The 20,969-nt window shown below is 41.8% G+C and overlaps 1 protein-coding gene across 1 annotated transcript in view; it reads right to left on the bottom strand.

Moving 5' to 3' along the window:
• The window catches only part of LOC121738440 (titin), a 130,448-nt gene that overhangs the window by 29,438 nt on the left and 80,041 nt on the right, over window positions 1–20,969 (bottom strand). Inside the window, exon 36 of the mRNA XM_042130481.1 lies at window positions 17–20,824. Coding sequence (XP_041986415.1) covers window positions 17–20,824 — 20,808 coding nt within the window. The remainder of the gene's footprint in view (window positions 1–16; window positions 20,825–20,969) is intronic.

Below are 20,969 nucleotides of genomic sequence, written 5' to 3'. Positions count from 1 at the left end.
GTTTGTTTGGTCTTACCATCAGGCATCATGATTTCTTCTGTGACCGTTTCTTCAGGACCCTCTTCAGTTTCTTCAGGTTTCTTTTGCTCTTGAAGGTCATCCAACTTTTCTGTGTCGTCAGGTTCTTCCACAAAAGGTTGCTGTTCCTTGGGCTCCATTTCAGGTAATTCTGGAGTCACACCGATGGTCTTCTTCTTGGTTACTCGTTTTGTTCGTTTTGTGATTTTGATGCTACCATCTGGAGCAACCTCTTCGATAACCGTTACTTCAGGTATATCATCTACCTCATCAGGCTGTGTTTTTTCCACTTCTGACTTCGGTTCTTTCAGTTCAAGATCTTTAGTTTCAGAAATATCTCCAATCGTCTTCTTTTTGACAACACGCCTAGTTTTCTTTGTGATCTTAGTCTTACCATCAGGAGACACAATTTCCTCTACCACGGTTTCTTCGGGCAGTGCTTCTACGTCCAAAGGTTGCGTCGTTTCAAAAGTATCTGCAGGAGCTTCTAAAATATGAGGAATTGTTGTTTTAGCAGTGTCGAAAACGTCAGTGATTTCTTGTGCTTTCTGTGTAGTGATTTGTTCGTGTGTCGTGTATGTCTCTTCCACGGTTTCATCCGTGGATGGCTGATGTTCTGTAGGTGAAAGTGTGTCTTGTTGTGTTATGACTTTTTTCTTTTTGACTGTACGTTTTGTGATCTTTGTTTGTTTGGTCTTACCGTCAGGCATCATGATTTCTTCTATCACCGTTTCCTCAGGACCCTCTTCAGTTTCTCCGGGTTTATTTTGCTCTTGCAGATCATCCAACTTGTCTGTGTCGTCGGGTTCTTCCACAATAGGTTGCTGTTCCTTTGGCTCCTTTTCTGATAATTTTGGAGTCACACCGATGGTCTTCTTCTTGGTTACTCGTTTCGTTCGTTTTGTTATTTTTATGCTACCATCTGGAGCAACCTCTTCGATAACCGTTACTTCAGGTAAATCATCTACCTCATCAGGCTGTGTTTCTTCCACTTCTGACTTCGGTTCTTTCAGTTCAAGATCTTTAGTTTCAGGAATATCTCTAATCGTCTTCTTTTTGACAACACGCTTAGTTTTCTTTGTGATCTTAGTCTTACCATCAGGAGACACAATTTCCTCTACCAGGGTTTCTTCGGGCATTGCTTCTTCGTCCAAAGGTTGCGTCGTTTCAGAAATATCTGCAGGAGCTTCTAAAATTTGAGGAATGGTTGTTTGAGCTGTGTCGAAAACGTCAGTGATTTCTTGTGCTTTCTGTGTAGTGAATTGTTCGTGTGTCGTGTACGTCTCTTCCACGGTTTCATCCGTAGATGGCAGATGTTCTGTAGGTGAAAGTGTGTCTTGTTGTGTTATGACTTTTTTCGTTTTGACTGTACGTTTTGTGATCTTTGTTTGTTTGGTCTTACCTGAAGGCATCATGATTTCTTCTGTGACCGTTTCTTCAGGTCCCTCTTCAGTTTCTTCAGGTTTCTTTTGCTCTTGAAGGTTATCCAACTTTTCTGTGTCGTCAGGTTCTTCCACAATAGGTTGCTGTTCCTTTGGCTCCTTTTCTGATAATTCTGGAGTCACACCGATGGTCTTCTTCTTGGTTACTCGTTTCGTTCGTTTTGTGATTTTTATGCTACCATCTGGAGCAACCTCTTCGATAACCGTTACTTCAGGTAAATCATCTACCTCATCAGGCTGTGTTTCTTCCACTTCTGACTTCGGTTCTTTCAGTTCAAGATCTTTAGTTTCAGGAATATCTCTAATCGTCTTCTTTTTGATAACACGCTTAGTTTTCTTTGTGATCTTAGTCTTACCATCAGGAGACACAATTTCCTCTACCACGGTTTCTTCGGGCATTGCTTCTTCGTCCAAAGGTTGCGTCGTTTCAGAAGTATCTGCAGGAGCTTCTAAAATTTGAGGAATGGTTGTTTGAGCAGTATTGAAAACGTCAGTGATTTCTTGTGCTTTCTGTGTAGTGATTTGTTCGTGTGTCGTGTACGTCTCTTCCACGGTTTCATCCGTAGATGGCTGATTTTCTGTAGGTGAAAGTGTGTCTTGTTGTGTTATGACTTTTTTCTTTTTGACTGTACGTTTTGTGATCTTTGTTTGTTTGGACTTACCATCAGGCATCATGATTTCTTCTGTCACCGTTTCCTCAGGACCTTTTTCAGTTTCTTCAGGTTTCTTTTGCTCTTGAAGGTCATCCAACTTTTCTGTGTCGTCAGGTTCTTCCACAATAGGTTGCTGTTCCTTTGGCTCCTTTTCTGATAATTCTGGAGTCACACCGATGGTCTTCTTCTTGGTGACTCGTTTCGTTCGTTTTGTGATTTTTATGCTACCATCTGGAGCAACCTCTTCGATAACCGTTACTTCAGGTAAATCATCTACCTCATCAGGCTGTGTTTCTTCCACTTCTGACTTCGGTTCTTTCAGTTCAAGATCTTTAGTTTCAGGAATATCTCTAATCGTCTTCTTTTTGACAACACGCTTAGTTTTCTTTGTGATCTTAGTCTTACCATCAGGAGACACAATTTCCTCTACCAGGGTTTCTTCGGGCATTGCTTCTTCGTCCAAAGGTTGCGTCGTTTCAGAAGTATCTGCAGGAGCTTCTAAAATTTGAGGAATGGTTGTTTGAGCTGTGTCGAAAACGTCAGTGATTTCTTGTGCTTTCTGTGTAGTGATTTGTTCGTGTGTCGTGTACGTCTCTTCCACAGTTTCATCCGTAGATGGCTGATGTTCTGTAGGTGAAAGTGTGTCTTGTTGTGTTATGACTTTTTTCTTTTTGACTGTACGTTTTGTGATCTTTGTTTGTTTGGTCTTACCATCAGGCATCATGATTTCTTCTGTGACCGTTTCTTCAGGACCCTCTTCAGTTTCTTCAGGTTTCTTTTGCTCTTGAAGGTCATCCAACTTTTCTGTGTCGTCAGGTTCTTCCACAATAGGTTGCTGTTCCTTTGGCTCCTTTTCTGATAATTCTGGAGTCACACCGATGGTCTTCTTCTTGGTTACTCGTTTCGTTCGTTTTGTGATTTTTATGCTACCATCTGGAGCAACCTCTTCGATAACCGTTACTTCAGGTAAATCATCTACCTCATCAGGCTGTGTTTCTTCCACTTCTGACTTCGGTTCTTTCAGTTCAAGATCTTTAGTTTCAGGAATATCTCTAATCGTCTTCTTTTTGACAACACGCTTAGTTTTCTTTGTGATCTTAGTCTTACCATCAGGAGACACAATTTCCTCTACCAGGGTTTCTTCGGGCATTGCTTCTTCGTCCAAAGGTTGCGTCGTTTCAGAAGTATCTGCAGGAGCTTCTAAAATTTGAGGAATGGTTGTTTGAGCTGTGTCGAAAACGTCAGTGATTTCTTGTGCTTTCTGTGTAGTGATTTGTTCGTGTGTCGTGTACGTCTCTTCCACAGTTTCATCCGTAGATGGCAGATGTTCTGTAGGTGAAAGTGTGTCTTGTTGTGTTATGACTTTTTTCTTTTTGACTGTACGTTTTGTGATCTTTGTTTGTTTGGTCTTACCATCAGGCATCATGATTTCTTCTGTGACCGTTTCTTCAGGACCCTCTTCAGTTTCTTCAGGTTTCTTTTGCTCTTGAAGGTCATCCAACTTTTCTGTGTCGTCAGGTTCTTCCACAATAGGTTGCTGTTCCTTTGGCTCCTTTTCTGATAATTCTGGAGTCACACCGATGGTCTTCTTCTTGGTTACTCGTTTCGTTCGTTTTGTGATTTTTATGCTACCATCTGGAGCAACCTCTTCGATAACCGTTACTTCAGGTAAATCATCTACCTCATCAGGCTGTGTTTCTTCCACTTCTGACTTCGGTTCTTTCAGTTCAAGATCTTTAGTTTCAGGAATATCTCTAATCGTCTTCTTTTTGACAACACGCTTAGTTTTCTTTGTGATCTTAGTCTTACCATCAGGAGACACAATTTCCTCTACCACGGTTTCTTCGGGCATTGCTTCTTCGTCCAAAGGTTGCGTCGTTTCAGAAGTATCTGCAGGAGCTTCTAAAATTTGAGGAATGGTTGTTTGAGCTGTGTCGAAAACGTCAGTGATTTCTTGTGCTTTCTGTGTAGTGATTTGTTCGTGTGTCGTGTACGTCTCTTCCACAGTTTCATCCGTAGATGGCTGATGTTCTGTAGGTGAAAGTGTGTCTTGTTGTGTTATGACTTTTTTCTTTTTGACTGTACGTTTTGTGATCTTTGTTTGTTTGGTCTTACCATCAGGCATCATGATTTCTTCTGTGACCGTTTCTTCAGGACCCTCTTCAGTTTCTTCAGGTTTCTTTTGCTCTTGAAGGTCATCCAACTTTTCTGTGTCGTCAGGTTCTTCCACAATAGGTTGCTGTTCCTTTGGCTCCTTTTCTGATAATTCTGGAGTCACACCGATGGTCTTCTTCTTGGTTACTCGTTTCGTTCGTTTTGTGATTTTTATGCTACCATCTGGAGCAACCTCTTCGATAACCGTTACTTCAGGTAAATCATCTACCTCATCAGGCTGTGTTTCTTCCACTTCTGACTTCGGTTCTTTCAGTTCAAGATCTTTAGTTTCAGGAATATCTCTAATCGTCTTCTTTTTGACAACACGCTTAGTTTTCTTTGTGATCTTAGTCTTACCATCAGGAGACACAATTTCCTCTACCACGGTTTCTTCGGGCATTGCTTCTTCGTCCAAAGGTTGCGTCGTTTCAGAAGTATCTGCAGGAGCTTCTAAAATTTGAGGAATGGTTGTTTGAGCAGTATTGAAAACGTCAGTGATTTCTTGTGCTTTCTGTGTAGTGATTTGTTCGTGTGTCGTGTACGTCTCTTCCACGGTTTCATCCGTAGATGGCTGATTTTCTGTAGGTGAAAGTGTGTCTTGTTGTGTTATGACTTTTTTCTTTTTGACTGTACGTTTTGTGATCTTTGTTTGTTTGGTCTTACCATCAGGCATCATGATTTCTTCTGTGACCGTTTCTTCAGGACCCTCTTCAGTTTCTTCAGGTTTCTTTTGCTCTTGAAGGTCATCCAACTTTTCTGTGTCGTCAGGTTCTTCCACAATAGGTTGCTGTTCCTTTAGCTCCTTTTCTGATAATTCTGGAGTCACACCGATGGTCTTCTTCTTGGTTACTCGTTTCGTTCGTTTTGTGATTTTTATGCTACCATCTGGAGCAACCTCTTCGATAACCGTTACTTCAGGTAAATCATCTACCTCATCAGGCTGTGTTTCTTCCACTTCTGACTTCGGTTCTTTCAGTTCAAGATCTTTAGTTTCAGGAATATCTCTAATCGTCTTCTTTTTGACAACACGCTTAGTTTTCTTTGTGATCTTAGTCTTACCATCAGGAGACACAATTTCCTCTACCACGGTTTCTTCGGGCATTGCTTCTTCGTCCAAAGGTTGCGTCGTTTCAGAAGTATCTGCAGGAGCTTCTAAAATTTGAGGAATGGTTGTTTGAGCTGTGTCGAAAACGTCAGTGATTTCTTGTGCTTTCTGTGTAGTGATTTGTTCGTGTGTCGTGTACGTCTCTTCCACGGTTTCATCCGTAGATGGCTGATGTTCTGTAGGTGAAAGTGTGTCTTGTTGTGTTATGACTTTTTTCTTTTTGACTGTACGTTTTGTGATCTTTGTTTGTTTGGTCTTACCATCAGGCATCATGATTTCTTCTGTGACCGTTTCTTCAGGACCCTCTTCAGTTTCTTCAGGTTTCTTTTGCTCTTGAAGGTCATCCAACTTTTCTGTGTCGTCAGGTTCTTCCACAATAGGTTGCTGTTCCTTTGGCTCCTTTTCTGATAATTCTGGAGTCACACCGATGGTCTTCTTCTTGGTTACTCGTTTCGTTCGTTTTGTGATTTTTATGCTACCATCTGGAGCAACCTCTTCGATAACCGTTACTTCAGGTAAATCATCTACCTCATCAGGCTGTGTTTCTTCCACTTCTGACTTCGGTTCTTTCAGTTCAAGATCTTTAGTTTCAGGAATATCTCTAATCGTCTTCTTTTTGACAACACGCTTAGTTTTCTTTGTGATCTTAGTCTTACCATCAGGAGACACAATTTCCTCTACCACGGTTTCTTCGGGCATTGCTTCTTTGTCCAAAGGTTGCGTCGTTTCAGAAGTATCTGCAGGAGCTTCTAAAATTTGAGGAATGGTTGTTTGAGCTGTGTCGAAAACGTCAGTGATTTCTTGTGCTTTCTGTGTAGTGATTTGTTCGTGTGTCGTGTACGTCTCTTCCACAGTTTCATCCGTAGATGGCTGATGTTCTGTAGGTGAAAGTGTGTCTTGTTGTGTTATGACTTTTTTCTTTTTGACTGTACGTTTTGTGATCTTTGTTTGTTTGTTCTTACCATCAGGCATCATGATTTCTTCTGTGACCGTTTCTTCAGGACCCTCTTCAGTTTCTTCAGGTTTCTTTTGCTCTTGAAGGTCATCCAACTTTTCTGCGTCGTCAGGTTCTTCCACAATAGGTTGCTGTTCCTTTGGCTCCTTTTCTGATAATTCTGGAGTCACACCGATGGTCTTCTTCTTGGTTACTCGTTTCGTTCGTTTTGTGATTTTGATGCTACCATCTGGAGCAACCTCTTCGATAACCGTTACTTCAGGTAAATCATCTACCTCATCAGGCTGTGTTTCTTCCACTTCTGACTTCGGTTCTTTCAGTTCAAGATCTTTAGTTTCAGGAATATCTCTAATCGTCTTCTTTTTGACAACACGCTTAGTTTTCTTTGTGATCTTAGTCTTACCATCAGGAGACACAATTTCCTCTACCACGGTTTCTTCGGGCATTGCTTCTTCGTCCAAAGGTTGCGTCGTTTCAGAAGTATCTGCAGGAGCTTCTAAAATTTGAGGAATGGTTGTTTGAGCAGTATTGAAAACGTCAGTGATTTCTTGTGCTTTCTGTGAAGTGATTTGTTCGTGTGTCGTGTACGTCTCTTCCACGGTTTCATCCGTAGATGGCTGATGTTCTGTAGGTGAAAGTGTGTCTTGTTGTGTTATGAGTTTTTTCTTTTTGTTTGTACGTTTTGTGATCCTTGTTTGTTTGGTCTTACCGTCAGGCATCATGATTTCTTCTGTGACCGTTTCTTCAGGACCCTCTTCAGTTTCTTCAGGTTTCTTTTGCTCTTGAAGGTCATCCAACATTGCTGTGTCATCAGGTTCTTCCACAATAGGTTGCTGTTCCTTGGGCTCCATTTCTGATAATTCGCGAGTCACACCGATGGTCTTCTTCTTGGTAACACGTTTTGTTCGTTTTGTTTTGATGCTACCATCTGGGACAACCTCTTTGATAACAGATTCTTCTGGTAAATCACGTACCTCATCAAGCCGTGTTTCTTCTACTTCTGACTTCGGTTCTTTCAGTTCAAGATCTTTAGTTTCAGGAATATCTTTAATCGTCTTTTTTTTGACAACACGCTTAGTTTTCTTTGTGATCTTAGTCTTATCATCAGGAGACACAATTTCCTCTACCACGGTTTCTTCGGGCATTGCTTCTTCGTCCAAAGGTTGTGTCGTTTCAGAAGTATCTGCAGGAGCTTCTAAAATTTCAGGAATGATTGTTTGGGCAGTGTCGAAAACGTCAGCGATTTCTTGTGTTTTCTGTGTAGTGATTTGTTCGAGTGTCGTGTACGTCTCTTCCACGGTTTCATCCGTGGATGGCTGATGTTCTGTAGGTGAAAGTGTGTCTTGTTGTGTTATGAGTTTTTTCTTTTTGTTTGTACGTTTTGTGATCCTTGTTTGTTTGGTCTTACCGTCAGGCATCATGATTTCTTCTGTCACAGTTTCCTCAGGACCTTCTTCAATTTCTTCAGGTTTCTTTTGCTGTTGTACATCATCCAAGTTTTCCGTTTCATCAGGTTCTTCCACAATAAGTTGCTGTTCCTTTGGCTCCTTTTCTGATAATTCTGGAGTCACACCGATGGTCTTCTTCTTGGTTACACGTTTTGTTCGTTTTGTGATTTTGATGCTACCATCTGGGGCAACCTCTTCGATAACCGTTACTTCAGGTAAATCATCTACCTCATCAGGCTGTGTTTCTTCCACTTCTGACTTCGGTTCTTTCAGTTCAAGATCTTTAGTTTCAGGAATATCTCTAATCGTTTTCTTTTTTACAATACGCTTAGTTTTCTTTGTGATCTTAGAAGTCTTACCATCAGGAGACACAATTTCCTCTACCACGGTTTCTTCAGGCATTTCTTCTTCGTCCAAAGGTTTCTTCGTTTCAGAAGTATCAGCGGGAGCTTCCAACACTTGAGGAGTGGTGGTCTGGGCAGTGTCGAGAACGTCAGTGATTTCTTGTGCTTTCTGTGTAGTGATTTGTACTTGTGTCACTTCCACGGTTTCATCCATGGATGGCTGTTGTTCTGAAGGTGTAAGTGTGTCTTGTTGTTTTATGACTTTTTTCTTTTTGACTATACGTTTTGTGATCTTTGTTTGTTTGGTCTTACCGTCAGGTATCATGATTTCTTCTATCACCGTTTCCTCAGGACCCTCTTCAGTTTCTTCAGGTTTCTTTTGGTCTTGCAGATCATCCAACTTTTCTGTGTCGTCAGGTTCTTCCACAACAGGTTGCTGTTTCTTGGGCTCCTTCTCTGATAATTCTGGAGTCACATCGATGGTCTTCTTCTCGGTTACACGTTTTGTTCGTTTTGTGATTTTGATGCTACCATCTGGGGCAACCTCTTCGATAACCATTACTTCAGGTAAATCATCTACCTCATCAGGCTGTGTTTCTTCCACTTCTGACTTCGGTTCTTTCAGTCCAAGATCCATAATTTCAGGAATATCTTTAACCGTCTTCTTTTTGACAACACGCTTAGTTTTCTTTGTGATCTTAGTTTTGCCATCTGGAGACACGATTTCCTCTACTACTGTTTCTTCAGGCATTTCTTCTTCGTCCAAAGGCTTCGTCATTTCAGAAGTATCTGCGGGAGCTTCCAACACTTGAGGAGTGGTGGTCTGGGCAGTGTCGAGAACGTTAGTGATTTCTTGTGCTTTCTGTGTAGTGATTTGTTCTTGTGTCGTGTACGTCACTTCCACGGTTTCATCCGTGGATGGCTGTTGTTCTGAAGGTGTTAGTGTGTCTTGTTGTTTTATGACTTTTTTCTTTTTGACTGTACGTTTTGTGATCCTTGTTTGTTTGGTCTTACCGTCAGGCATCATGATTTCTTCTGTCACAGTTTCCTCGGGACCTTCTTCAATTTCTTCGGGTTTCTTTTGCTCTTGTACATCATCCAACTTTTCCGTTTCATCAGGTTCTTCCACAATAGGTTGCTGTTCCTTTGGCTCCTTTTCTGATAATTCTGGAGTCACACCGATGGTCTTCTTCTTGGTTACACGTTTTGTTCGTTTTGTGATTTTGATGCTACCATCTGGGGCAACCTCTTCGATAACCGTTACTTCAGGTAAATCATCTACCTCATCAGGCTGTGTTTCTTCCACTTCTGACTTCGGTTCTTTCAGTTCAAGATCCATTGCTTCAGGAATATCTTTAGCCGTCTTCTTTTTGACAACACGCTTAGTTTTCTTTGTGATCTTAGTTTTGCCATCTGGAGACACGATTTCCTCTACTACTGTTTCTTCCGGCATTTCTTCTTCGTCCAAAGGTTTCGTCGTTTCAGAAGTATCTGCGGGAGCTTCCAACACTTGAGGAGTGGTGGTCTGGGCAGTGTCCAGAACGTCAATGATTTCTTTTGCTTTCTGTGTAGTGATTTGTTCTTGTGTCGTGTACGAGACTTCCACGGTTTCATCCGTGGATGGCTGTTGTTTTGAAGGTGTTAGTGTGTCTTGTTGTTTTATGACTTTTTTCTTTTTGACTGTACGTTTTGTGATCCTTGTTTGTTTGGTCTTACCGTCAGGCATCATGATTTCTTCTGTCACAGTTTCCTCGGGTCCTTCTTCAATTTCTTCGGGTTTCTTTTGCTCTTGTACATCATCCAACTTTTCCGTTTCGTCAGGTTCTTCCACAATAGGTTGCTGTTCCTTTGGCTCCTTTTCTAATAATTCTGGAGTCACACCGATGGTCTTCTTCTTGGTTACACGTTTTGTTCGTTTTGTGATTTTGATGCTACCATCTGGGGCAACCTCTTCGATAACCGTTACTTCAGGTAAATCATCTACCTCATCAGGCTGTGTTTCTTCCACTTCTGACTTCGGTTCTTTCAGTCCAAGATCCATAGTTTCAGGAATATCTTTAACCGTCTTCTTTTTGACAACACGCTTAGTTTTCTTTGTGATCTTAGTCTTACCATCAGGAGACACAATTTCCTCTACCATGGCTTCTTCAGGCATGTCTTCTTCGTCCAAAGGTTTCTTCGTTTCAGAAGTATCTGCGGGAGCTTCCAACACTTGAGGAGTGGTGGTCTGGGCAGTGTCGAGAACGTCAGTGATTTCTTGTGCTTTCTGTGTAGTGATTTGTTCTTGTGTCGTGTACGTCACTTCCACGGTTTCATCCGTGGATGGCTGTTGTTCTGAAGGTGTTAGTGTGTCTTGTTGTTTTATGACTTTTTTCTTTTTGACTGTACGTTTTGTGATCCTTGTTTGTTTGGTCTTACCGTCAGGCATCATGATTTCTTCTGTCACAGTTTCCTCGGGTCCTTCTTCAATTTCTTCGGGTTTCTTTTGCTCTTGTACATCATCCAACTTTTCCGTTTCGTCAGGTTCTTCCACAATAGGTTGCTGTTCCTTTGGCTCCTTTTCTAATAATTCTGGAGTCACACCGATGGTCTTCTTCTTGGTTACACGTTTTGTTCGTTTTGTGATTTTGATGCTACCATCTGGGGCAACCTCTTCGATAACCGTTACTTCAGGTAAATCATCTACCTCATCAGGCTGTGTTTCTTCCACTTCTGACTTCGGTTCTTTCAGTCCAAGATCCATAGTTTCAGGAATATCTTTAACCGTCTTCTTTTTGACAACACGCTTAGTTTTCTTTGTGATCTTAGTCTTACCATCAGGAGACACAATTTCCTCTACCATGGCTTCTTCAGGCATGTCTTCTTCGTCCAAAGGTTTCTTCGTTTCAGAAGTATCTGCGGGAGCTTCCAACACTTGAGGAGTGGTGGTCTGGGCAGTGTCGAGAACGTCAGTGATTTCTTGTGCTTTCTGTGTAGTGATTTGTTCTTGTGTCGTGTACGTCACTTCCACGGTTTCATCCGTGGATGGCTGTTGTTCTGAAGGTGTTAGTGTGTCTTGTTGTTTTATGACTTTTTTCTTTTTGACTGTACGTTTTGTGATCCTTGTTTGTTTGGTCTTACCGTCAGGCATCATGATTTCTTCTGTCACAGTTTCCTCGGGTCCTTCTTCAATTTCTTCGGGTTTCTTTTGCTCTTGTACATCATCCAACTTTTCCGTTTCGTCAGGTTCTTCCACAATAGGTTGCTGTTCCTTTGGCTCCTTTTCTAATAATTCTGGAGTCACACCGATGGTCTTCTTCTTGGTTACACGTTTTGTTCGTTTTGTGATTTTGATGCTACCATCTGGGGCAACCTCTTCGATAACCGTTACTTCAGGTAAATCATCTACCTCATCAGGCTGTGTTTCTTCCACTTCTGACTTCGGTTCTTTCAGTTCAAGATCTTTAGTTTCAGGAATATCTCTAATCGTTTTCTTTTTTACAACACGCTTAGTTTTCTTTGTGATCTTAGTTTTGCCATCAGGAGACACGATTTCCTCTACTACTGTTTCTTCAGGCATTTCTTCTTCGTCCAAAGGTTTCGTCGTTTCAGAAGTATCTGCGGGAGCTTCCAACACTTGAGGAGTGGTGGTCTGGGCAGTGTCGAGAACGTCAGTGATTTCTTGTGCTTTCTGTGTAGTTATTTGTTCTTGTGTCGTGTACGAGACTTCCACGGTTTCATCCGTGGATGGCTGTTGTTCTGAAGGTTTTAGTGTGTCTTGTTGTTTTATGACTTTTTTCTTTTTGACTGTACGTTTTGTGATCCTTGTTTGTTTGGTCTTACCGTCAGGCATCATGATTTCTTCTGTCACAGTTTCCTCAGGACCTTCTTCAATTTCTTCGGGTTTCTTTTGCTCTTGTACATCATCCAACTTTTCCGTTTCGTCAGGTTCTTCCACAATAAGTTGCTGTTCGTTTGGCTCCTTTTCTGATAATTCTGGAGTCACACCGATGGTCTTCTTCTTGGTTACACGTTTTGTTCGTTTTGTGATTTTGATGCTACCATCTGGGGCAACCTCTTCGATAACCGTTACTTCAGGTAAATCATCTACCTCATCAGGCTGTGTTTCTTCCACTTCTGACTTCGGTTCTTTCAGTTCAAGATCCATTGCTTCAGGAATATCTTTAGCCGTCTTCTTTTTGACAACACGCTTAGTTTTCTTTGTGATCTTAGTTTTGCCATCTGGAGACACGATTTCCTCTACTACTGTTTCTTCAGGCATTTCTTCTTCGTCCAAAGGTTTCGTCGTTTCAGAAGTATCTGCGGGAGCTTCCAACACTTGAGGAGTGGTGGTCTGGGCAGTGTCGAGAACGTCAGTGATTTCTTGTGCTTTCTGTGTAGTGATTTGTTCTTGTGTCGTGTACGAGACTTCCACGGTTTCATCCGTGGATGGCTGTTGTTCTGAAGGTGTTAGTGTGTCTTGTTGTTTTATGACTTTTTTCTTTTTGACTGTACGTTTTGTGATCCTTGTTTGTTTGGTCTTACCGTCAGGCATCATGATTTCTTCTGTCACAGTTTCCTCGGGACCTTCTTCAATTTCTTCGGGTTTCTTTTGCTCTTGTACATCATCCAACTTTTCCGTTTCGTCAGGTTCTTCCACAATAGGTTGCTGTTCCTTTGGCTCCTTTTCTGATAATTCTGGAGTCACACCGATGGTCTTCTTCTTGGTTACACGTTTTGTTCGTTTTGTGATTTTGATGCTACCATCGGGGGCAACCTCTTCGATAACCGTTACTTCAGGTAAATCATCTACCTCATCAGGCTGTGTTTCTTCCACTTCTGACTTCGGTTCTTTCAGTTCAAGATCTTTAGTTTCAGGAATATCTCTAATCGTTTTCTTTTTAACAACACGCTTAGTTTTCTTTGTGATCTTAGTCTTACCATCAGGAGACACAATTTCCTCTACCATGGTTTCTTCAGGCATGTCTTCTTCGTCCAAAGGTTTCTTCGTTTCAGAAGTATCTGCGGGAGCTTCCGACACTTGAGGAGTGGTGGTCTGGGCAGTGTCGAGAATGTCAGTGATTTCTTGTGCTTTCTGTGTAGTGATTTGTTCTTGTGTCGTGTACGTCACTTCCACGGTTTCATCCGTGGATGGCTGTTGTTCTGAAGGTGTTAGTGTGTCTTGTTGTTTTATGACTTTTTTCTTTTTGACTGTACGTTTTGTGATCCTTGTTTGTTTGGTCTTACCGTCAGGCATCATGATTTCTTCTGTCACAGTTTCCTCGGGGCCTTCTTCAATTTCTTCGGGTTTCTTTTGCTCTTGTACATCATCCAACTTTTCCGTTTCGTCAGGTTCTTCCACAATAGGTTGCTGTTCCTTTGGCTCCTTTTCTAATAATTCTGGAGTCACACCGATGGTCTTCTTCTTGGTTAAACGTTTTGTTCGTTTTGTGATTTTGATGCTACCATCTGGGGCAACCTCTTCGATAACCGTTACTTCAGGTAAATCATCTACCTCATCAGGCTGTGTTTCTTCCACTTCTGACTTCGGTTCTTTCAGTTCAAGATCTTTAGTTTCAGGAATATCTCTAATCGTTTTCTTTTTTACAACACGCTTAGTTTTCTTTGTGATCTTAGTTTTGCCATCAGGAGACACGATTTCCTCTACTACTGTTTCTTCAGGCATTTCTTCTTCGTCCAAAGGTTTCGTCGTTTCAGAAGTATCTGCGGGAGCTTCCAACACTTGAGGAGTGGTGGTCTGGGCAGTGTCGAGAACGTCAGTGATTTCTTGTGCTTTCTGTGTAGTGATTTGTTCTTGTGTCGTGTACGAGACTTCCACGGTTTCATCCATGGATGGCTGTTGTTCTGAAGGTTTTAGTGTGTCTTGTTGTTTTATGACTTTTTTCTTTTTGACTGTACGTTTTGTGATCCTTGTTTGTTTGGTCTTACCGTCAGGCATCATGATTTCTTCTGTCACAGTTTCCTCAGGACCTTCTTCAATTTCTTCGGGTTTCTTTTGCTCTTGTACATCATCCAACTTTTCCGTTTCGTCAGGTTCTTCCACAATAGGTTGCTGTTCCTTTGGCTCCTTTTCTGATAATTCTGGAGTCACACCGATGGTCTTCTTCTTGGTTACACGTTTTGTTCGTTTCGTGATTTTGATGCTACCATCTGGGGCAACCTCTTCGATAACCGTTACTTCAGGTAAATCATCTACCTCATCAGGCTGTGTTTCTTCCACTTCTGACTTCGGTTCTTTCAGTTCAAGATCCATTGCTTCAGTAATATCTTTAGCCGTCTTCTTTTTGACAACACGCTTAGTTTTCTTTGTGATCTTAGTTTTGCCATCTGGAGACACGATTTCCTCTACTACTGTTTCTTCAGGCATTTCTTCTTCGTCCAAAGGTTTCGTCGTTTCAGAAGTATCTGCGGGAGCTTCCAACACTTGAGGAGTGGTGGTCTGGGCAGTGTCGAGAACGTCAGTGATTTCTTGTGCTTTCTGTGTAGTGATTTGTTCTTGTGTCGTGTACGAGACTTCCACGGTTTCATCCGTGGATGGCTGTTGTTCTGAAGGTGTTAGTGTGTCTTGTTGTTTTATGACTTTTTTCTTTTTGACTGTACGTTTTGTGATCCTTGTTTGTTTGGTCTTACCGTCAGGCATCATGATTTCTTCTGTCACAGTTTCCTCGGGACCTTCTTCAATTTCTTCGGGTTTATTTTGCTCTTGTACATCATCCAACTTTTCCGTTTCGTCAGGTTCTTCCACAATAGGTTGCTGTTCCTTTGGCTCCTTTTCTGATAATTCTGGAGTCACACCGATGGTCTTCTTCTTGGTTACACGTTTTGTTCGTTTTGTGATTTTGATGCTACCATCTGGGGCAACCTCTTCGATAACCGTTACTTCAGGTAAATCATCTACCTCATCAGGCTGTGTTTCTTCCACTTCTGACTTCGGTTCTTTCAGTTCAAGATCCATTGTTTCAGGAATATCTTTAGCCGTCTTCTTTTTGACAACACGCTTAGTTTTCTTTGTGATCTTAGTTTTGCCATCAGGAGACACGATTTCCTCTACTACTGTTTCTTCAGGCATTTCTTCTTCGTCCAAAGGTTTCGTCGTTTCAGAAGTATCTGCGGGAGCTTCCAACACTTGAGGAGTGGTGGTCTGGGCAGTGTCGAGAAAGTCAGTGATTTCTTGTGCTTTCTGTGTAGTGATTTGTTCTTGTGTCGTGTACGAGACTTCCACGGTTTCATCCGTGGATGGCTGTTGTTCTGAAGGTGTTAGTGTGTCTTGTTGTTTTATGACTTTTTTCTTTTTAACTGTACGTTTTGTGATCCTTGTTTGTTGGGTCTTACCGTCAGGCATCATGATTTCTTCTGTCACAGTTTCCTCGGGACCTTCTTCAATTTCTTCGGGTTTCTTTTGCTCTTGTACATCATCCAACTTTTCCGTTTCGTCAGGTTCTTCCACAATAGGTTGCTGTTCCTTTGGCTCCTTTTCTGATAATTCTGGAGTCACACCGATGGTCTTCTTCTTGGTTACACGTTTTGTTCGTTTTGTGATTTTGATGCTACCATCTGGGGCAACCTCTTCGATAACCGTTACTTCAGGTAAATCATCTACCTCATCAGGCTGTGTTTCTTCCACTTCTGACTTCGGTTCTTTCAGTTCAAGATCCATTGCTTCAGTAATATCTTTAGCCGTCTTCTTTTTGACAACACGCTTAGTTTTCTTTGTGATCTTAGTTTTGCCATCTGGAGACACGATTTCCTCTAATACTGTTTCTTCAGGCATTTCTTCTTCGTCCAAAGGTTTCGTCGTATCAGAAGTATCTGCGGGAGCTTCCAACACTTGAGGAGTGGTGGTCTGGGCAGTGTCGAGAACGTCAGTGATTTCTTGTGCTTTCTGTGTAGTGATTTGTTCTTGTGTCGTGTACGAGACTTCCACGGTTTCATCCGTGGATGGCTGTTGTTCTGAAGGTGTTAGTGTGTCTTGTTGTTTTATGACTTTTTTCTTTTTGACTGTACGTTTTGTGATCCTTGTTTGTTGGGTCTTACCGTCAGGCATCATGATTTCTTCTGTCACAGTTTCCTCGGGACCTTCTTCAATTTCTTCGGGTTTATTTTGCTCTTGTACATCATCCAACTTTTCCGTTTCGTCAGGTTCTTCCACAATAGGTTGCTGTTCCTTTGGCTCCTTTTCTGATAATTCTGGAGTCACACCGATGGTCTTCTTCTTGGTTACACGTTTTGTTCGTTTTGTGATTTTGATGCTACCATCTGGGGCAACCTCTTCGATAACCGTTACTTCAGGTAAATCATCTACCTCATCAGGCTGTGTTTCTTCCACTTCTGACTTCGGTTCTTTAAGTTCAAGATCCATTGTTTCAGGAATATCTTTAGCCGTCTTCTTTTTGACAACACGCTTAGTTTTCTTTGTGATCTTAGTTTTGCCATCAGGAGACACGATTTCCTCTACTACTGTTTCTTCAGGCATTTCTTCTTCGTCCAAAGGTTTCGTCGTTTCAGAAGTATCTGCGGGAGCTTCCAACACTTGAGGAGTGGTGGTCTGGGCAGTGTCGAGAAAGTCAGTGATTTCTTGTGCTTTCTGTGTAGTGATTTGTTCTTGTGTCGTGTACGAGACTTCCACGGTTTCATCCGTGGATGGCTGTTGTTCTGAAGGTGTTAGTGTGTCTTGTTGTTTTATGACTTTTTTCTTTTTAACTGTACGTTTTGTGATCCTTGTTTGTTGGGTCTTACCGTCAGGCATCATGATTTCTTCTGTCACAGTTTCCTCGGGACCTTCTTCAATTTCTTCGGGTTTCTTTTGCTCTTGTACATCATCCAACTTTTCCGTTTCGTCAGGTTCTTCCACAATAGGTTGCTGTTCCTTTGGCTCCTTTTCTGATAATTCTGGAGTCACACCGATGGTCTTCTTCTTAGTTACACGTTTTGTTCGTTTTGTGATTTTGATGCTACCATCTGGGGCAACCTCTTCGATAACCGCTACTTCAGGTAAATCATGTACCTCATCAGGCTGTGTTTCTTCCACTTCTGACTTCGGTTCTTTCAGTTCAAGATCCATAGTTTCAGGAATATCTTTAACCGTCTTCTTTTTGACAACACGCATAGTTTTCTTTGTGATCTTAGTTTTGCCATCTGGAGACACGATTTCCTCTACTACTGTTTCTTCAGGCATTTCTTCTTCGTCCAAAGGTTTCGTCGTTTCAGAAGTATCTGCGGGAGCTTCCAACACTTGAGGAGTGGTGGTCTGGGCAGTGTCCAGAACGTCAATGATTTCTTGTGCTTTCTGTGTAGTGATTTGTTCTTGTGTCGTGTACGTCATTTCCACGGTTTCATCCGTGGATGGCTGTTGTTCTGAATGTGTTAGTGTGTCTTGTTGTTTTATGACTTTTTTCTTTTTGACTGTACGTTTTGTGATCCTTGTTTGTTTGGTCTTACCGTCAGGCATCATGATTTCTTCTGTCACAGTTTCCTCAGGACCTTCTTCAATTTCTTCGGGTTTCTTTTGCTCTTGTACATCATCCAACTTTTCCGTTTCGTCAGGTTCTTCCACAATAGGTTGCTGTTCCTTTGGCTCCTTTTCTGATAATTCTGGAGTCACACCGATGGTCTTCTTCTTGGTTACACGTTTTGTTCGTTTTGTGATTTTGATGCTACCATCTGGGGCAACCTCTTCGATAACCGTTACTTCAGGTAAATCATCTACCTCATCAGGCTGTGTTTCTTCCACTTCTGACTTCGGTTCTTTCAGTTCAAGATCTTTAGTTTCAGGAATATCTCTAACCGTCTTCTTTTTGACAACTCGCTTAGTTTTCTTTGTCATCTTAGTTTTGCCATCTGGAGACACGATTTCCTCTACTACTGTTTCTTCAGGCATTTCTTCGTCGTCCAAAGGTATCGTAGTTTCAGAAGTATCTGCGGGAGCTTCCAACACTTGAGGAGTGGTGGTCTGGGCAGTGTCAAGAACGTCAGTGATTTCTTGTTCTTTCTGTGTAGTGATTTGTTCTTGTGTCACTTCCAGGGTTTCATCCGTGGATGGCTGTTGTTCTGAATGTGTTAGTGTGTCTTGTTGTTTTATGACTTTTTTCTTTTTGACTGTACGTTTTGTGATCCTTGTTTGTTTGGTCTTACCGTCAGGCATCATGACTTCTTCTGTCACAGTTTCCTCAGGACCTTCTTCAATTTCTTCGGGTTTCTTTTGCTCTTGTACATCGTTCAACTTTTCTGTTTCGTCAGGTTCTTCCACAATAGGTTGCTGTTCCTTTGGCTCCTTTTCTGATAATTCTGGAGTCACACCGATGGTCTTCTTCTTGGTTACACGTTTTGTTCGTTTTGTGATTTTGATGCTACCATCTGGGGCAACCTCTTCGATAACCGTTACTTCAGGTAAATCATCTACCTCATCAGGCTGTGTTTCTTCCACTTCTGACTTCGGTTCTTTCAGTTCAAGATCTTTAGTTTCAGGAATATCTCTAATCGTTTTCTTTTTCACAACTCGCTTAGTTTTCTTTGTCATCTTAGTTTTGCCATCTGGAGACACGATTTCCTCTACTACTGTTTCTTCAGGCATTTCTTCTTCGTCCAAAGGTTTCGTAGTTTCAGAAGTATCTGCGGGAGCTTCCAACACTTGAGGAGTGGTGGTCTGGGCAGTGTCGAGAACGTCAGTAATTTCTTGTTCTTTCTGTGTAGTGATTTGTTCTTGTGTCACTTCCACGGTTTCATCCGTGGATGGCTGTTGTTCTGAATGTGTTAGTGTGTCTTGTTGTTTCATGACTTTTTTCTTTTTGACTGTACGTTTTGTGATCCTTGTTTGTTTGGTCTTACCGTCAGGCATCATGATTTCTTCTGTCACAGTTTCCTCAGGACCTTCTTCAATTTCTCCGGGTTTCTTTTGCTCTTGTACATCGTCCAACTTTTCTGTTTCGTCAGGTTCTTCCACAATAGGTTGCTGTTCCTTTGGCTCCTTTTCTGATAATTCTGGAGTCACACCGATGGTCTTCTTCTTGGTTACACGTTTTGTTCGTTTTGTGATTTTGATGCTACCATCGGGGGCAACCTCTTCGATAACCGTTACTTCAGGTAAATCATCTACCTCATCAGGCTGTGTTTCTTCCACTTCTGACTTCGGTTCTTTCAGTTCAAGATCTTTAGTTTCAGGAATATCTCTAATCGTTTTCTTTTTAACAACACGCTTAGTTTTCTTTGTGATCTTAGTCTTACCATCAGGAGACACAATTTCCTCTACCATGGTTTCTTCAGGCATGTCTTCTTCGTCCAAAGGTTTCTTCGTTTCAGAAGTATCTGCGGGAGCTTCCAACACTTGAGGAGTGGTGGTCTGGGCAGTGTCGAGAACGTCAGTGATTTCTTGTGCTTTCTGTGTAGTGATTTGTTCTTGTGTCGTGTACGTCACTTCCACGGTTTCATCCGTGGATGGCTGTTGTTCTGAAGGTGTTAGTGTGTCTTGTTGTTTTATGACTTTTTTCTTTTTGACTGTACGTTTTGTGATCCTTGTTTGTTTGGTCTTACCGTCAGGCATCATGATTTCTTCTGTCACAGTTTCCTCAGGACCTTCTTCAATTTCTCCGGGTTTCTTTTGCTCTTGTACATCGTCCAACTTTTCTGTTTCGTCAGGTTCTTCCACAATAGGTTGCTGTTCCTTTGGCTCCTTTTCTGATAATTCTGGAGTCACACCGATGGTCTTCTTCTTGGTTACACGTTTTGTTCGTTTTGTGATTTTGATGCTACCATCTGGGGCAACCTCTTCGATAACCGTTACTTCAGGTAAATCATCTACCTCATCAGGCTGTGTTTCTTCCACTTCTGACTTCGGTTCTTTCAGTTCAAGATCCATTATTTCAGGAATATCTTTAGCCGTCTTCTTTTTGACAACACGCTTAGTTTTCTTTGTGATCTTAGTTTTGCCATCTGGAGACACGATTTCCTCTACTACTGTTTCTTCAGGCATTTCTTCTTCGTCCAAAGGTTTCTTCGTTTCAGAAGTATCTGCGGGAGCTTCCAACACTTGAGGAGTGGTGGTCTGGGCAGTGTCGAGAACGTCAGTGATTTCTTGTGCTTTCTGTGTAGTGATTTGTTCTTGTGTCGTGTACGTCACTTCCACGGTTTCATCCGTGGATGGCTGTTGTTCTGAAGGTGTTAGTGTGTCTTGTTGTTTTATGACTTTTTTCTTTTTGACTGTACGTTTTGTGATCCTTGTTTGTTTGGTCTTACCGTCAGGCATCATGATTTCTTCTGTCACAGTTTCCTCAGGACCTTCTTCAATTTCTCCGGGTTTCTTTTGCTCTTGTACATCGTCCAACTTTTCTGTTTCGTCAGGTTCTTCCACAATAGGTTGCTGTTCCTTTGGCTCCTTTTCTGATAATTCTGGAGTCACACCGATGGTCTTCTTCTTGGTTACACGTTTTGTTCGTTTTGTGATTTTGATGCTACCATCTGGGGCAACCTCTTCGATAACCGTTACTTCAGGTAAATCATCTACCTCATCAGGCTGTGTTTCTTCCACTTCTGACTTCGGTTCTTTCAGTTCAAGATCCATTATTTCAGGAATATCTTTAGCCGTCTTCTTTTTGACAACACGCTTAGTTTTCTTTGTGATCTTAGTTTTGCCATCTGGAGACACGATTTCCTCTACTACTGTTTCTTCAGGCATTTCTTCTTCGTCCAAAGGTTTCGTCGTTTCAGAAGTATCTGCGGGAGCTTCCAACACTTGAGGAGTGGTGGTCTGGGCAGTGTCCAGAACGTCAACGATTTCTTGTGCTTTCTGTTTAGTGATTTGTTCTTGTGTCGTGTACGTCATTTCCACGGTTTCATCCGTGGATGGCTGTTGTTCTGA

This window comes from Aricia agestis, chromosome Z (genome assembly GCF_905147365.1).
Source record: "Aricia agestis chromosome Z, ilAriAges1.1, whole genome shotgun sequence".
Classification (NCBI taxonomy): domain Eukaryota; kingdom Metazoa; phylum Arthropoda; class Insecta; order Lepidoptera; family Lycaenidae; genus Aricia; species Aricia agestis.
This window is presented reverse-complemented; position numbering and strand designations above follow the sequence as displayed.